This window comes from Brachyistius frenatus, unplaced genomic scaffold (assembly GCF_029030835.1).
Source record: "Brachyistius frenatus isolate BFR_SWC_R1_liver_20210118 unplaced genomic scaffold, ASM2903083v1 Contig_164, whole genome shotgun sequence".
In the NCBI taxonomy this organism is placed as follows: domain Eukaryota; kingdom Metazoa; phylum Chordata; class Actinopteri; family Embiotocidae; genus Brachyistius; species Brachyistius frenatus.
Window position 1 is genome coordinate 788467 of NW_027210763.1, and position 16427 is coordinate 804893.

Sequence of the window (16427 nt, forward strand, 5' to 3'; positions counted from 1 at the left end):
TACACAATGAGTACTCCTGCCTGTGTACTCGAGTACTCCTGCCTGTGTACTCGAGTACTTCCTGCTCTGTGTTGCAGCAGGTTTGTATTGATTGTGGATCAATAATCACAACATCAGGTGTGTTTACATGAGCTGTTTAATGAGCTGCTCACATACGTGTCATATGTCACATACATGTTTGGGTGAATTACAGGAGGAGGTGAAACCTCAGCTGATCACACCTGATCAATCAGCTGATCAGGTGTGATCAGCTGGTTAAAGATGACGTTGTGCAGAGGGGAACTCAGACAGGAAGAAACAGATAAATAATCGTAAAGTTTCTGAACTTTAAAATAGAAAAATAGAAAAATAAACTGTGTCTGCAGCAGGAAGTAGATCTCTGAGTCTGGACAGCATCTGTGGAGAGGATCGATACGTTTGATCAGTTCTATTGATCGTCACTGACGAGCTGCAAGCTGACTGGTGGACTGATGGACTGATGGACTGGTGGACTGATGGACTGAAAGATGGACTGGTGGACTGATGGACTGAAAGATGGACTGATGGACTGATGGACTGAATGATGGACTGGTGGACTGATGGACTGAAAGATGGACTGGTGGACTGATGGACTGAATGATGGACTGGTGGACTGAATGATGGACTGATGGACGTCTCACCTCTCTGGGACATGGACTTCACATTCTCTGGTTCTCCTGCTCGCTGCGCAGCTTCAAGGCTCTGAGGACGTCCCTGACACACTGATGGAGGTACGAGTACTGACCCTGACAGGAGAGGACAGGCAGAGCGTCAGGGACCAGCTGAGCATCCTTGCTATGAATGTGTGTTTGCTCCCATGATGCATCAGTCCTACCTCGGTCTGCACCATGTGTGAGCGGTGGAGACGCAGGTCAAAGACGGCGCCGTAGACGTCCACCGTGTCCTTGGTGTCCATCTGCTGCAGCACTCGATCCAGGACGATGAAGGTCCCCGTCCGTCCCACACCAGCACTAACACACACCAAACTCCAGTCAAAAAACGTCTCATTTAACAGAGACTCCACAGAATGATGGAGCAGCTCAAAAAACAATCATCATAACAAACCAGAAGAAACCTGATTTTATTTATTACTTCATTTATTATTTTATTTTATTTTATTTATTTATAAGATGTGAAATATTTATGATTCTATAAAAAAAATCCTGGATATTTTTATAAAGTCTGATAAAGAATAACTGAATAGATTTAGAATGTCCCTTAACCAGAGGCGGACCTACCTGCAGTGGACCACGGTGGGTCCAGATCCAGGACTCCTGTTCACATAGTCCCGGACGGTCCGGACGAACTGGATCAGGGACTGCGTGGTCTCTGGGACTCCGTGATCGGGCCACACCGTGTAATGGAACTGACGGACCAGACGGCTGAAGGTCAGCTGCTCCTCCTGGAACACAGGCAGGTTCTAATCCAGGACCAGCTGAACCAGGATGATCCAGGACCAGCTGATCCAGGACAATCCAGTATCAGCTGAACCAGTATCAGTTGTAAAATGTTGCTGATGAAACGTACGCTGCAGATGTTGAACTCTCGGATTGTCCACTCAGGAAGGACGGACTCTGACAACATCTGGACGATCAGGTCTCCGTAGTACAGAGGATCCTGATCGAAGGGCCAGTAGTGATCACATTTCACCTGGAGGAGGAGGAGGAGGAAAACATCAGAAAAACATCAGGACACAAACATTGGTTACTATGGTTACTAATCAGATCAGTCTTTCAGGGACTGAAGATAGTTTCCAGTGTGGTACCCACCCGGCCTTTCTCCACACACTGAGTGACCATCACCACGTTGTGGACATTCTGCTCCCAAACCATCTTCCAGAAATCATCCTTTGTTCCAGGCAGAGGACCCTGCGTGGCGACGTACTCCCGACGGAAGTTATTACCCTGAAGACACACAGAGTGAACACTTGCCCAATAACAAGTCCAAACCAGGTCCAAACCAGGTCCAAACCATGTCCATAATAATAACCATAACAAGTCCAAATCTGGTCCACACAAAGCGTCTTACTGGGATGTAGCTGGCGTTGATGTAGTCAGAGCAGGGATCATCATCGATGTAGGACAGCTTCACCCTAGTTGAGTCATCTGAACACACAAACAGCAGAAATGCAGTGAGACAGAAAGACTGAGTCATCTTTCGTCTCCACGGTGACATGTTTCCTCGTCTCTCACTCACAGGGCAGGATGTTGTTGTAGCGGTTCTTCCCGCGGTTCTCCGGCAGCAGAGCGGAGTCCAGAGGCTGATTACGACCGACGTCTTTCAGGTCCTAACGGGAAGAAAAAAACAGCAGCAGGAAGTATTCAGTAAAAAAACTGAGCGCAGTGACTCCGCCCACACTGTTGTTACCACGGTGAAGGCTCATTCACCCGTTAAGGTCCTGAATGTGTGACTCTAATCTAAACTGATTGTGTAGATCTTCTGTGTGTCGGGTTCAACGTGTGTGTGAAGCATCGTCTGTTGTCATGGCAACAACGTGGTGTATCATCAGAATCGAGGAGGAGGAGGAGGAAGGGTTTCTCGTCTGTTTCTATCTTTAATTATTGTCCTGATTAAGGATCATGTCTGGGATCAGTCAGTTTTATTGATGAGTGAGTGACAGCTGATCTCTGACCTCGTACTCCTCCGACAGCAGATAGTGGGAGTCGGCCTGCAGTTTGCTGTAGTGAGGCTCAAAATTCATGATCTTGATGGGACTGAAGGAGACAAACAAAATGTTAACACAATAAAAGAAACCTGAAAGAATGAAGACCAACAGAAGTTTTTGGATTTCTCACCTGGAGATTCGACGGCTGCGGACAGACAGAAGGAAGGAGACGTGTTAGAGCTGATCAATAATATATAATATTATATCGTAATAAGAATAATAGAATCTGAACTGATTCACTGTGTTCACAGAAGGAGCACCAACAGATCACACAAAGCAGCAGCACACATCCTGGACTGAAGTAAAAGTACACAAGTACTACGAATAAAAGGTACTCCAAATATCAGCAGTGAAAGTAGCTCATTAAGTTTAGTCAAGTTAAGTAGAATTAAGCTAAGTTAAAGTTAAGTTACGTTAAATCGAGTCAAGTCAAGTAGAGTAGAGTTAAAGTTCAGTTATTGATTATTGATCGTGTCTCACCCTCTGACTCCCAGCTGGACTCCTGCTGTCGCTCTCTCCCTCCTCACACTCATCCTGACCGCCGGCCGCTGCTCCACCCTGATGGAGGCACACAGACGCAGTAACAGATCACATCTATGCTACGTTCAGTCGGTCGGTTATTGTCGCCGACACCTGCTGACGCTCTTTAATCAAAGCAGAAGTGTTTCCTTTTTCACATATTTGGTGCTTTTCTTCCTCCTTTGTTTCCGTTAAGATTTGTTTTCTCACTGAGGTTTAATGCCTCTTTTCCATTTCTCCATCAGTGAATCTGTGATGGACCTCGATCAACAGCCGAAAATGCACATTAATGTCAGGTGTTGTGTACCTGCCAGGTGTTGTGTACCTGCCAGGTGTTGTGTACCTGCCAGGTGTGTGCAGGTACTCACACTTTGCGGACTCTGTGTCTACAGATGAGCAGAGCGGTGATCGCCACCATCATGACGATGAGGAAGAGTCCGGCGCTGATGCCTTCGATGACGCCGCTCAGAGGTTCTGCAGTAGGAAACATGATGTGAAGGGTCACTCAGGTGTCTCCACCTGACCTTCCTCCTCCTCCTCTAACCATGATGTTTGGTTCCCACCTGTCTCCGTGACAACGGGCAGCGACAGGAAGGTGTCGGTGAACAGGGGCGACGAGTCGCTCGAGTCCTTCATCTCTTCATCGGACAGCTGAGTGAAAGCTCGGACGCTGATTCTGAAGACAAAACACAGACACGGATCAAAGTCTGGACCTGGAGTGACCTGGTCTGGTGTTACAGACCGAGAGGTTCTGAGAGGTTCTGAGAGGTTCTGACGGTGCAGCTGATGTTATGGGAGATGGGAGTCTCATAAAGATTTAACACAGGAGGAAGTGTTCGGGACCTGTAGGCGGTCTTGGGCTTCAATGGTCCGTCACAGAAGTGGTTCAGGTCTCTGCGGGACTCTGGGTCCAGGTCTCTGCGGTCACAGGGCCCCCCCAGCGGGTCCATGCCCGTCCCCAGGCTGATGTTAAAGCTGCGGTCGCTGCTGTCGGCGCAGCGACTGGGGAAGTAGCCGGTCTGGTAGGACCTGATGGAGCTATTGGATCTGTAGTCCTGGTAGGAGGGCAGGGGGTGCTGCTGGTCCGGCTGCAGGTTCTCCACACCTGCAGGGACGGGGTCGGGGACGGGGAGAGGATGTTAGGACAGTCTCACATCAACCCTCTGAGACAGCCTCAGATCAGCTGATCAAAAACGGACTTCCTGGATCTGTGATCAGTCAGATTTGTAGACCCCTGGACCACTGTGGGTCTGGGTCCCCGTGGGTCTGGGTCCCCGTAGGTCTGGGTCCCTGTGGGTCCGGGCCCGATCTGTGCTCACCTTCAGACTCCGTTATCACCACCGCGAAGAATCGGACGGCTCCGTTGGCGTCGCTGAACCAGCTGCAGTTGAACCCGAAGGAGATCGAAGACCTGGTGACCTCAGCCGACCTCTCACTGACCCGAATGCTGAGGGGGGGGCGGGGGGGACCTGCAGGGGGCAGGACAGAGACTACGTCAACCTCCACCCTTGACCTCAATTCTCGACCTCCACCCACGACAATTCAACCTCCATCCTCCTCCCCCACATTAACCTCCACCATCCCCCTCCACCATCCCCCTCCACGTTAACCTCCACCCTCTTACGGTCAATCATGGTGACCACGCTGTCCTGAGCCTCGTCGCTGGTGGTCCTGGCAGAGATGACCTTCACAGAGATGGTGTAGCGTTTGTGGGGCTCCAGCTGCGTGACGACGTAGCTGGTGGAGTCTCGGCCGGTGCGTCTGGAGTAGACCAGCGTCTGGGAGTCCTGGTGGACACACTCGATGGTGTACGAGTCATAGTCGGCCTCTGGAGGACCCCAGGAGCAGGAGATGGAGGTGGAGCTCTGAGGGCGACAGTGGAGGCTGGGGACCCGCTCCGGTTCTGAAACGGGAGACCAGAACGGACTGAGAGGGAACTGATCCTGGAGACGTGACCGGAGCAGCTCCGAACACGTGAACAGCTCCGAAACACGTGACGGACTTAAAGTGAAGTGAAGTGCTGCCACCTACTGGTTCGTATGCTGTTGTGGATGGGTGTGCTGAAAGTGGGCGTGGCCCCGGGTTCCGTGGCCACCGGCTCCGTGGCCCCGCTCACGGTGCGGAGGCTGAAGGTGTAGAGTCGTCCGGGGAACATCCCCCTCAGGATGCGGCTGCCGGACGTCCGGCTGTGGTACGGGTTGATGACGGACAGCCGGTCCCGGGGAGCCCACTGCAGGTCAAAGTCGTCGTAGTCGGAGTCCACCGGGCCGCTCCAGGTGATCTCCAGGGAGGTGTTGGTGACCCCCCCGAATAGGAAGGAGGTGGGAGGTCTGGGAGCTGAACACACGCAAGATTCATATTTCACATGTTCAATAAAGTATTTCACGTGTTTCTGTACTGGAAGCACAGATTGAATCAGGAGTTCATTGACAGAGTCTCACCGGTCCGGCCCGCGGCGCCGGCTCGGTTGCTGAGCTCTCCGCTCAGGCTCAGCATCTCGGCCCGGTACAGTCGACCCGGCACGAGGCCTGAGAAGACGAACTCTGCGACGTCGGAGCCCAGGCGGCGCTCGGCCCACTGAGACCCGTTTGGGTTGTAGAGACACAGCCGGTATCCGCTCAGGTCACCGGCGCCACGGTCCCAGTTCACCCGTAGAGCGTCGGACCGGTTCCCCGCCTGAGCCGCCAGAGACGCCACGGCTGTCGGGACTGAAGAGGACAACATTCAGCCACAGGTCCAAACATCTTCACCTGTAAAACTGTGACAGTTGTCGGGGAGGTCTCACCTGTCCGGGCCCAGATGGAGGTCTGGTTGGTCTGGTCTCCGCTGTGGATCAGAACCAGCATCCTGTAGGGAGCTCCGGGTCTGAGGCCCAGGAAGGAGCACTGCTGGCTGCTGGACTGGAGGCGCTGCGTCTCCTGCAGCGAGTCGTCTCCTCGGTACAGGAAGACCTCGTAGAGCTGGAACTCTCCGTCAGGTGGAGCCCAGTGGAAGACCAGGCCGGTGGTGGTGTTTGCTTTGACGGACAGACCGGTGACGGAGGCGGGGCCTAAGCAGGGCCGGAGAAGAACGAAAACTTTTCCAGCTGCCACTCACATCGGTCTCCTGATTTACTCTCCAAATATCAAATCTGTTTTATAATCTGTTACAACTTGATTTCATAAATATTCAAACTTTTAGGTTACATTTTCTTTTTTAAATCGCTAAAAACATTTTCAGGATATTTTTTTTTTACTTGAAATAAAACCATTTCTTTTCTTAACTGATAATGTTTTTATTGTTATATTATATTTTTATAATATTACATTTATTTTCAATATATTCCAACTTCATTCTTGAAATATTTTCTAAAGGTTTTCAGTTCTTTAAAACTTTGTGATTTTATTGATGAAACTTTGCAAACAGCACTCCTTCAAAATAAAAGCATGGCGCCATGTGTTGGTAGAAACAGGAAGTCTTACGTGTGCGAGCCTCAGCGCTGACCCCGAGGCTGTGGACCCCCCCGCTGGTGGTCTGGACCACGACTCGGTACTTCTTTCCCGGGGTGAGGCCGTCAAACCTGGACGAGGTGTGTCCAAAGGGCCGGGACGAGTTCAGCACCAGGCCGCCTCTGTCGTCCAGAACCTGCAGCTCGTATCCGTCGGCGACGCCCAGAACTTCTTGCCAGCTCACCTGGAGACTGCAGGTGGAGTGGAGGGAGTCGACCTGGAGCCCCGTCACCGCTGAGGGGACTGATGGACACCGGGACCACATCAATCAATCAATCAATCAATCAATCAATGTGTATGTGTGTACTGTATGTGTGTAGTTGTGTGTGTACTGTATGTGTGTAGTTGTGTGTGTACTCCCACCTGTGCGTCCTGTTGCCGTGTTGTTGTTCTTCAGCTCTCCGCTCACCGATTGGACCGTGACGCCGTACGTCTGTCCGGGTGTCAGGGACCCGAACGTCACCTCATTGTGGTGTTTGAGGACGACGCGGACGTTCAGCTGTCGTCTGTCTCTGAACAGAAAGACGGAGTATCCGTCCACATCGCCCTGTCCCGGCGTCCAGCTCACCTTCAGGCTGCTGCTGTCTCCGCTGTTGCTGACGTGGATGTTCTTCACTTTACTGGGCACTGCAGGAAACCACGAGGCCGGTTCAAATTAGCAGGAAGTCCTCGGAGCCGTCAGCAGTAGTGTTTAGAGGCAGTGTGTGTCTGACCTGTGCGGCCCTCGATGAACCGGGCCTTCTGGTTGGGGCCGCTGAAGGTGGACACCAGGATCTTGTAGAGCCGACCCGGTGTGAGCGACGACAGGACGCACTCCCCGACGCCGCTGCCCAGAGTGATCGGAGGGAACACCTTCATGTCGCTGAACAGCAGCTGAACCTCGTAGTGGTCCACGTCGCCCGGTGCCGCCCGCCACGTCACCCGCAGGTCCTCGGTCCCTCGCCCTGCCAGAATCAGGGACCGGACCACCGCCGGGACTGATGGACCGACAGGACAAGTGGTTAGTCTGGGTTCAGGAGTGTCAGGCACACCTGCTCAGGTTCTGGCAGAGATATCTGAGGCTGGATTCATTTTAAATCATTCAGAAATCAGTAAACCTGACGGTGTTGGTCACTTACAGGTCCGGCCGTGGGTGGAGGCGCTGGTTTCGTATTTCCCGCTCCAGGTGTTCACCAGAACCGTGTACAGTCGGCCGGGCACCAGGCCCGTGAACACGCACTCGTTCTGCGACTTCGGCACCGTCTGGTTCTGCAGGAATGTGTTGTTGTGTTTGATGAACACCTGGTATCGGTCCGAGTCTCCGGCCGCATGCCGCCAGTAGACTTTCAGGTAGTCGTCCCGGGCCGCGTGGGTCGCTGTGGGGCTCTGAACCTTCGAGGGCTCTGACGGAGGAACACCAGCAACATTTCATCAACCGGGACCAGAACCACCACATGTCATCATCTTCATCAGTAAATTAACACCTCATGTTTATTTAATAAGCATTTAATAAATGTTTATTCCACAACAATAAAAATTATTTAAATGTTTATTTAAAAACTAATAAACATTTGGTAAGTGTTTATTGTCTGTCAATAGAAAGCAAACAAAATGTCAAATATTTTGCGCATCCACAACAAGGACACAGATTTAAAGGGTCTTGGTCTTCTGTATTAGGGATTCAGGGGTCCACTTCCTGTACTAAGGCATGTACTCACGTGTCCTCTCCTGGATGAAGGTGTGGTTTTGGTAGCGGCCGCTGCAGGTGGCGATGGAAACGTTGTAGAGCCGTCCGGACACCAGCGAGTTGAAGACACACCCAGGACTGGACTTGGAGATGGCCAGGGTGTGAAGTGTCCTCTCCCGGTCCGTCAGGGTCACCAGGTAACGGTCCACCTCACCTGGAGCCTGATGCCACGACACAATAAGGAAGTCCGTGCGCCCGTTGTTGCTGACCCTCACATCACCCACAGCAGCCGGCACTGAGGGGTGGAGACAGGAAGGGGGAGGAGTCAGATGCGCAGGTAACAGCTGAGATCACTACAGAACATCCCGCAGGACGGTTCCTGACCAACACCAACACGGGGTCTGCTGGTCTTACCGGTGCGTCCCTCCGCCACCGTCTGCCTGGAGGTGTGTCCGGCTCGGACCGTGGTCACCACCACCCGGTAAAGCGCTCCGGGTCTCAGGGCCAGGAAGCTGACGCTGCTGGTGTCAGCCGTCACACTCTCGTTCTTGATGACGCTGCTCTCGTGGACCAGCAGGACCCGGTATGAGTCCAGGTCTCCGGAGGCCGGCTGCCACTGCGCCTCCAGGCTGTCGGTGCTGCCGAGGTTTGAGACCTGCAGGCGGCCGACTGCAGCCGGAGCTGAGAAGCCGGACAGAAACAAGGGAGAGTGACGATCGATCGGTTTTCAGTCAAAACTCACACGTCATCAGGAGATCCGGTCGGACGTACCGGTCCACGCTGTCACCGAGGCCGAGCTGCTCAGGTTGCCGCTGGTGGTCGTCACGGTAATGGTGTACCGGCGTCCCGAGGTGAGGGAGCTGAAGGTGGCGTCTCCGGCCACCCGACCGAGGATCCTCTGAGACACGAGGAGGTCGCCGTCCGTCTGTCTGAGGAGCACCGCGAAGCCGTCCCACTGGCCGACGGGACGGGTCCAGAGGACGCTCAGAGACGTTTCATCGGCCTGACGGACGAGCAGCTTCTGCACAGAAGGGGGTGCTGCGGGAGTTGTTTCGTGGTTACTGAGTGTAAATCGTGAATCAGTCGTGAGGATGTGCATGGTCTGTTAGAAGAAATGCCAACCGACCTAGCTGTCCGCTGCAGTGCGCCGTATTACCCAGAGTGCCGCTGTGAACCGTGAGCTGGGCGCTGTAGAGGCGTCCCGGCACCAGGCCGAGCACGGAGAAGATGTGCTGCGTGCTTTGTTTACCGACGGTGTCGTTCACCAGAACCGCCGAGCCGTTCCTCAGCAAGACGCTGTAGTTCTCCCAGTCGCCTCTGGGGGGCGACCAGGTGAGCTGCAGCGCTCTGCCGTCGGCGGACATCGAAAGAGCCGCCGGCCGGTCGGGCACTGAAACAACACAGGACAGTTACAGAAGGACAATCAATACAGTTAATCAATTAAAGTGATCAGGAGCCATATGATGAGTCTACCTGTCCTCCCCGTGGTCCTGGCCTCGGATCTCTGACCTCCGGCTGACGTGCTGACTGACAGCTGGTAGCTGCGTCCGGGGGTCAGACCCTCGAACACCACCTGGGTGACGTTGGGGGTGAGGCGGCGCTGCTGAGAGGCCGATCCCAGAGCCCACAGGGTCACCAGGTAGGCCTCCACCCCGCCTTCAGCTGAGAGCCAGGAGGCCCGCAGACTCTCTGAGCTGCCGTCGTTGTGGAGGATCAGGTCGGACACGGCTGCGGGGGCTGAGGAGGAGGAGGAGGAGGAGGAGGGCGTGTATGTGTTATTATTGTCTTCCTCATGTTTGACCTAAAAAATAAAAAACCTGAAGACACCTGGTTGGAGGAAACAGGCGGAGCTACATCTATCCAGGAAACAGAGGCGGAGCTACATCTATCCAGTAAAAAAAGGCGGAGGTGTGAACCTTTAGAAACAATATCTACCTGTGACGGCCTGTGTGGAGGCGGAGTTCTGCAGGCCGATGGCCTCTGTTACCACGGTGATGGTGTACAGCGTCCCCGGCTGCAGGCCATCCAGCTCGGTGGAGGTGGTGGTGTTCTTCAGAGTGATGTTCTTCAGCAGAACCCCGTCCTGATCCGTCAGCAGAACCCTGAAGTTCTCCGTCCGGCCCGGGCCGACCTGCCAGGACACGCCGAGGCCGTCTGATGATGAGGACGCCACCTGCAGGCCGTCCACTGGGGACGGAGCTGGAGGAGGGACAGGGACACAGAGGGGGTTGGTCCAGGATCACTAACAGGAGGATTAGTTAAACCACTAAGAGGAGGATTAGTTACTGGATTAGTTAAACACGTGATCTGGCCCAGAGACAGGTGGATCTAGTGGTGATGGTCTCACCTGTCGCTGCCGCGGAGTGGACCGGCTCAGCGCTCTTGTTCCCGGCTGAAGCCACCACGCTGACGGTGTACAGAGTCCCGGGGACCAGGGAGCTGAAACCGGACCGGGGTGAAGCAGAGCCCATGATTCTCGTCCGGTGGACGGGTCCGGAAGTGGCGTCCTCCAGAGCCACATCGTACCAGTCCACATGACCAGCAGACCGCGACCAGATCACCCGCAGTCCAGAGGATCCGCTCGGACTCAGGTCCAGCTGGACGTCCAGACGAGCTGGACCGACCGGGTCTGAGACAAAACAGAAGAGAACTTCACTGTGTTAAAGAACCAACCCGGATGTTCATTTTTTTAAAGAAGGCTTTGTTCAGTAACATTTTGATGTTCAGACGAGAACTGAACAGAACCAAGCGGTCAGACTTTGTTCTCAGGTTCAGGATCTGGTTCTGGTTTAGTCGTGGAACAGGTTTGGGTTCAGTGGCCAGATCGGGGGCCAGTGTTGGTGTTGCTGTTGGTTAATTATGCAGCAGAGATGGAGGAGGCCGATAAGATTGTCTGAGCTGCTAAAAGAATGAGACGTCGTCATGGAGACTGACTTTGGACAGGAAACATAACAAACAGAGCGGGTGGAGCCGGATGAGGAGAACCCACCCCCCACTGCCTCCCCTCTCCATCCCCTTCCCCCCTCCAAACCGGTCCTGAACTCTGCCCCGCTCTTCAGAATGGTTTCCTCCCCGAGGAAACTTCACTGCTTCCTGTTAGAAGGTCAGCAATACACCATGTCCAACAATCACAGCACTCCAGAGACATCGTGACACGTCCAGACAGGACAAACAGAGATGGACAGAGAGTCGTGACAGGTAGAGACAGGTGGATACAGGTGGAGACAGGTGAAGACAGATGGAGACAGATGGAGACAGTTGAAGACAGATGGAGACAGGTGGAGACAGGAGATGCTCTTCAGGTGGATCTCACCTGTGCGCACCGACCCGCTGCTCCTCTCTCCATCCTTCCTAGAGACCACTGTGACCTGGTACAGAGTCCCGGGCTCCAGACCCCGGATCTGACACATGGAGGCGGTGCTGGTGTCGGGCTCACAGTGGGCGGTACCAGTACTGGTACCGGGTCGGGAGTCAGTGGACAGTATGAAGTCACAGGAGCGACCGGCGGACGTCAACCTCACCACCGCTGAGTCGGAGCTGGAGCTGACCTCCGTCAGGTGGGCAGAACAACGGGGGGCCTCGGAGGGCTGGACCTGGAACAGGAAGTCACACCTGTGAGACGATCGACCCCGCCTCTATCATGTCGCCTGATAACGCAACCTGTCCACACAGACGGCTGAAGGCAGGCCTGGTCCGCCGATATCACAACTTCCTGTGTCTGTTTCAAAATAAAAGCCCACATTTCAAATTAAAAGTCCTCAGACGGTCCAGCTGTAACGAGTGACGGGGTTTTGTTGCCGTAGTGATCTCACTATAGATTAACTCTTGTCGGGAACACTGGTTACTGGTTAATAATTGTTTCTGTCTCCGTTCACTCACCTTCTTCACGCTCCAAAACAAACCGAGAATCAAACATCTTGTGGCGCATCTGAGCATCGCTGGTGTGAAACCGTCGCTTCGAGCAGAGCAGAATAAACGTGGTGAGTTTCCACGCCGGCCGACATAACGTTAGAAACATGTGTCAGAGCTTCTGAAATCATCGTCACAGCCGCGTCTTGACCTGCAGCATCTGCACCTGAAGGAGGAGCTCCAGAAATGATCAGGCACTTCTTTATCCTGCATCCTGCCTCCGATCACACTCTTCCTCACCTTCATCGACCGTCCAACTCGTCTGCCTCAAAGACCCGAAACAGAAGCAGGCGGCTCTCTGCAGACCGACACCACACCCCGATTTCCTTCCTGCCCGCCGCCCACTTTCACTGCTGACCTCCAGCATCACGGAGCTCCATCACTTCTAACACAATCAGCCGTTGTTATGGTTCAGTCAGAGTTATCCAATCAGAGAGCAGCCTCGCATCCAGCACCAGAAACCTGATCCAATCAGAGAGCAGCCTCGCATCCAGCACCAGAGACCTGATCCAATCAGAGAGCAGCCTCACATCCAGCACCAGAAACCTGATCCAATCAGAGAGCAGCCTCACATCCAGCACCAGAGACCTGATCCAATCAGAGAGCAGCCTCACATCCAGCACCAGAAACCTGATCCAATCAGAGAGCAGCCTCATATCCAGCACCAGAAACATGATCCAATCAGAAAGCAGCCTCATATCCAGCACCAGAAACATGATCCAATCAGAAAGCAGCCTCACATCCAGCACCAGAAACAACTTTTTTGACAATATTTTAGGGGGTCAAAACTAAACATGTGACATCACATATATGACATCACACACTCTCACCTCAACATTCTGTAAATTACACGACGATTGTAAACCGAAAAATGGTCCAGAAATTTTTGTAAAAACCACAACAGATGTCGGTTCGAAACGTGCCGACCCCTCTGCCGAGTTAATCCATCATATACACCCTCTTTACCATGAACAGGGTCATGGAGGGGCAGAGCCTATCACAGCTGACGTTGAGCGAAGGCACACCTGGACAGGTCAGCAACCCGGCCGACCTGCGGGTTCGAACCCAGAACCTTCTGCCATGAGCCCAGAGCAGGACAGGTAACCGCACACATGCAGGATGACGAGGGTTCATGTGTGTCACAGACTGGTGGAGCAGCAGGTTACTTACAGGTGAGGTGGTGGTGGGAGAAGCCGCGGGTGACGTAGCTGCAGGCATGCTGCTGCTGGTGGTGGAGGCTGCTGCGGTGCTGACGGTTGTTGTCACGGTTACGGTGGTAGAGGTGGTCGTTACGGAGGTTGTCACAGTCGCAGTTCCTGTGGATGTAGCGGGGCTGGTGGTTGCAGCAGGAGTGGGGGGTGGGGTTGAGGTCGTAAGCGTGTTCACCACAGTCGAGGTGGTGTCTGCCGATGTCGCCCTAGCTGACGGTGACGGAGGCGGAGCCACTTCAGTCCTGGAAGTCGACGAAGAGGTTTGCGGACGAACTGTGGAACCAGTAGCTGAGGGTGGAGGCTGGGCAGCTGTAGGCTGGGAGTGGGGGGTGGAGGGTGAAGGTGTAGCGCTGGTGGTTGGAGGTGCAGCGGTTGTGGGTGGAGGTGCGGTGGTGGGTGGAGGTGCGGTAGTGGGTGGAGGTGCAGCGGTGGTGGGTGGTGGTGAGACATAGCTCCGACCGTGTGACCTGTTGTCAGCATCTGAGCCAACTGTAGAGGTGGAGTCAGTCTCTGTGGCTCTAGCCACAGACGAGGCCTCCATCATTCCACCTCCACCTGCAGGTGAGTTGGCTTCAGTCCTGAACTGTGGGTCAATACTGACTGATGAACTCTCGGACACGCCTGATTGGTCAGTACTGACTGGTGACAGGCCTGATTGGTCAGTACTGAATTGTGACACGCCTGATTGGTCAGTACTGACTGGTGACACGCCTGATTGGTCAGTACTGACTGGTGACACGCCTGATTGGTCAGTACTGACTGGTGACAGGCCTGATTGGTCAGTACTGAATTGTGACACGCCTGATTGGTCAGTACTGAATTGTGACACGCCTGATTGGTCAGTACTGAATTGTGACACGCCTGATTGGTCAGTACTGACTGGTGACACGCCTGATTGGTCAGTACTGACTGGTGACAGGCCTGATTGGTCAGTACTGAATTGTGACACGCCTGATTGGTCAGTACTGAATTGTGACACGCCTGATTGGTCAGTACTGACTGGTGACACGCCTGATTGGTCAGTACTGACTGGTGACACGCCTGATTGGTCAGTACTGACTGGTGACACATCTGATTGGTCAATACTGCCAGATGGACTCTGCGACACACCTGATTGGTCAGTCGTAAACACAGCTGGACTGGAGGAGACAGCCTGGCTGCTGTTTGAAGATGGCAGCTGACGGACTGAAGGAACATCTGGATTTAAATCTGGGGTCTCCCTCCTGGTTGGAGGTTTGTTGGTGTCGTTCACAGGCGCTGGAGCTGGATTTGTAAAACTGTGGATGTAGGAGGCAGTTTTGGGCTTTGGTTCCGGTTCATTAGAGACAGTTCTGGTAGAACTCCTGATGGTTTCAGCGCTGCTGGAGACGTGTGGTGTTTCACGTGTGGAGACGTCCAGCGGTTCACGTGTGGAGACGTCCGGCGGTTCACGTGTGGAGACGTCCGGCGGTTCACGTGTGGAGACGTCAGGCGGTTCACGTGTGGAGACGTCCGGCGGTTCACGTGTGGAGACGTCCAGCGGTTCACGTGTGGAGACGTCAGGCGGTTCACGTGTGGAGACGTCAGGCGGTTCACGTGTGGAGACGTCCGGCGGTTCACGTGTGGAGACGTCAGGCGGTTCACGTGTGGAGACGTCCGGCGGTCCACGTGTGGAGGAATAAACAATCGCGGAAGACGTGTCTGAAAATAAGGACAAAAGATGTGAATCCGATTTTACAACTTTGTCAAGATGAGCAACTACAAACAATCAACGTTACACAGCTACGAAACATGACGACACACAACATGTAAACATACAACATGTAAACATACAACACGTACTAACAGACACATCTGGATGAGACAGTTATTACAGACACATCTGGATGAGACAGTTATTACAGACACATCTGGATGAGACAGTTACTGCAGACACATCTGGATGAGACAGTTACTACAGACACATCTGGATGAGACAGTTACTGCAGACACATCTGGATGAGACAGTTACTACAGACACATCTGGATGAGACAGTTACAGACACATCTGGATGAGACAGTTACTGCAGACACATCTGGATGAGACAGTTACTGCAGACACATCTGGATGAGACAGTTACTACAGACACATCTGGATGAGACAGTTATTACAGACACATCTGGATGAGACAGTTACAACAGACACATCTGGATGAGACAGTTACAGACACATCTGGATGAGACAGTTACTACAGACACATCCGGATGAGACAGTTACTACAGACACATCTGGATGAGACAGTTACAGACACATCTGGATGAGACAGTTACTACAGACATATCTGGATGAGACAGTTATTATGGACACATCTGGATGAGACAGTACTTACAGACACAGCTGGATGTGAGGAGCAGAAGTAAGTCCAGGATCGGGGCGTCCATGTTGTGTGTTCTGTGTCCGTGTGCTCTCCGGCCTCAGATGAGTGTAACTGACGTGTGGAGAGGAAATGCGTCTGTGAGGGAGGAAACAGTCAGCGAGCAGCGCTTCCTTCTATTCAACTCTTGGAGGTTTCATGTGAAGGAGTCCTCGGTGCTGCCGGCTGACGTGGAAATGTCGGAAATACCAGAGGACATCCCAGATGTTCGGTTGTTCTCAACCTGAAGAAGAAAACAACCAACAGGACATCAAGAGTCTTTACGGCTTCGACCAAAACACGCTTTTTACGTGTTTAAAATCACACGTGATAAATAAAAGTGCTGATACTGATGAACAGTATATATAACGGTGTATGTGCAAACATAAGTGTTCTCCGGAAGAAACTGAACACACCTGGTTCCTCCTGGTTCCTCCTCGTTCCCCCTGGATCCCCCTGGTTCCTCCTGGTTCCCCCTGGATCCCGCTGGTTCCTCCTGGTTCCCCTTGGATCCCCCTGGTTCCTCCTGGTTCCCCCTGGATTCCCCTGGTTCCTCCTGGTTCCCTCTGGATCCCCCTG

General features: G+C 53.3%; 1 protein-coding gene across 1 annotated transcript; it reads right to left on the reverse strand.

Annotated features, from left to right (window-relative positions):
• Nucleotides 1-118: 118 nt before the first annotated feature.
• On the reverse strand, nt 119-16086 carry LOC138631723 (receptor-type tyrosine-protein phosphatase beta-like). The gene is made up of 33 exons (XM_069716864.1): nt 15825-16086; nt 13436-15156; nt 11670-11949; nt 10704-10985; nt 10292-10555; nt 9830-10093; nt 9483-9746; nt 9128-9394; nt 8771-9037; nt 8388-8651; nt 7809-8072; nt 7404-7667; nt 7054-7317; nt 6664-6933; nt 5988-6251; nt 5644-5910; nt 5234-5539; nt 4827-5105; nt 4522-4671; nt 4046-4307; nt 3766-3878; nt 3571-3676; nt 3164-3241; nt 2814-2828; nt 2651-2732; nt 2215-2305; nt 2047-2123; nt 1788-1922; nt 1546-1668; nt 1257-1420; nt 854-989; nt 660-764; nt 119-396 (listed from the first exon to the last, which is right to left on the reverse strand). The coding sequence occupies exons 1-32, from the start codon at nt 15874-15876 to the stop codon at nt 678-680; spliced, it is 7722 nt and encodes a 2573-aa protein (XP_069572965.1). The 5' UTR covers nt 15877-16086; the 3' UTR covers nt 119-396; nt 660-677.
• Nucleotides 16087-16427: the final 341 nt, after the last annotated feature.

Excerpts from the sequence above, each read along its gene's own strand:
- LOC138631723 (XM_069716864.1), bottom strand. The coding sequence starts at position 15,876 with ATGGACGCCCCGATCCTGGACTTACTTCTGCTCCTCACATCCAGCTGT. Across the intron at positions 11,950-13,435 it reads CTCCCACCACCACCTCACCT|GTCCAGCCCTCCGAGGCCCC; the intron begins GTAAGTAACCTG and ends TTCCTGTTCCAG. Across the intron at positions 9,395-9,482 it reads GCACTGCAGCGGACAGCTAG|CACCCCCTTCTGTGCAGAAG; the intron begins GTCGGTTGGCAT and ends CAACTCCCGCAG.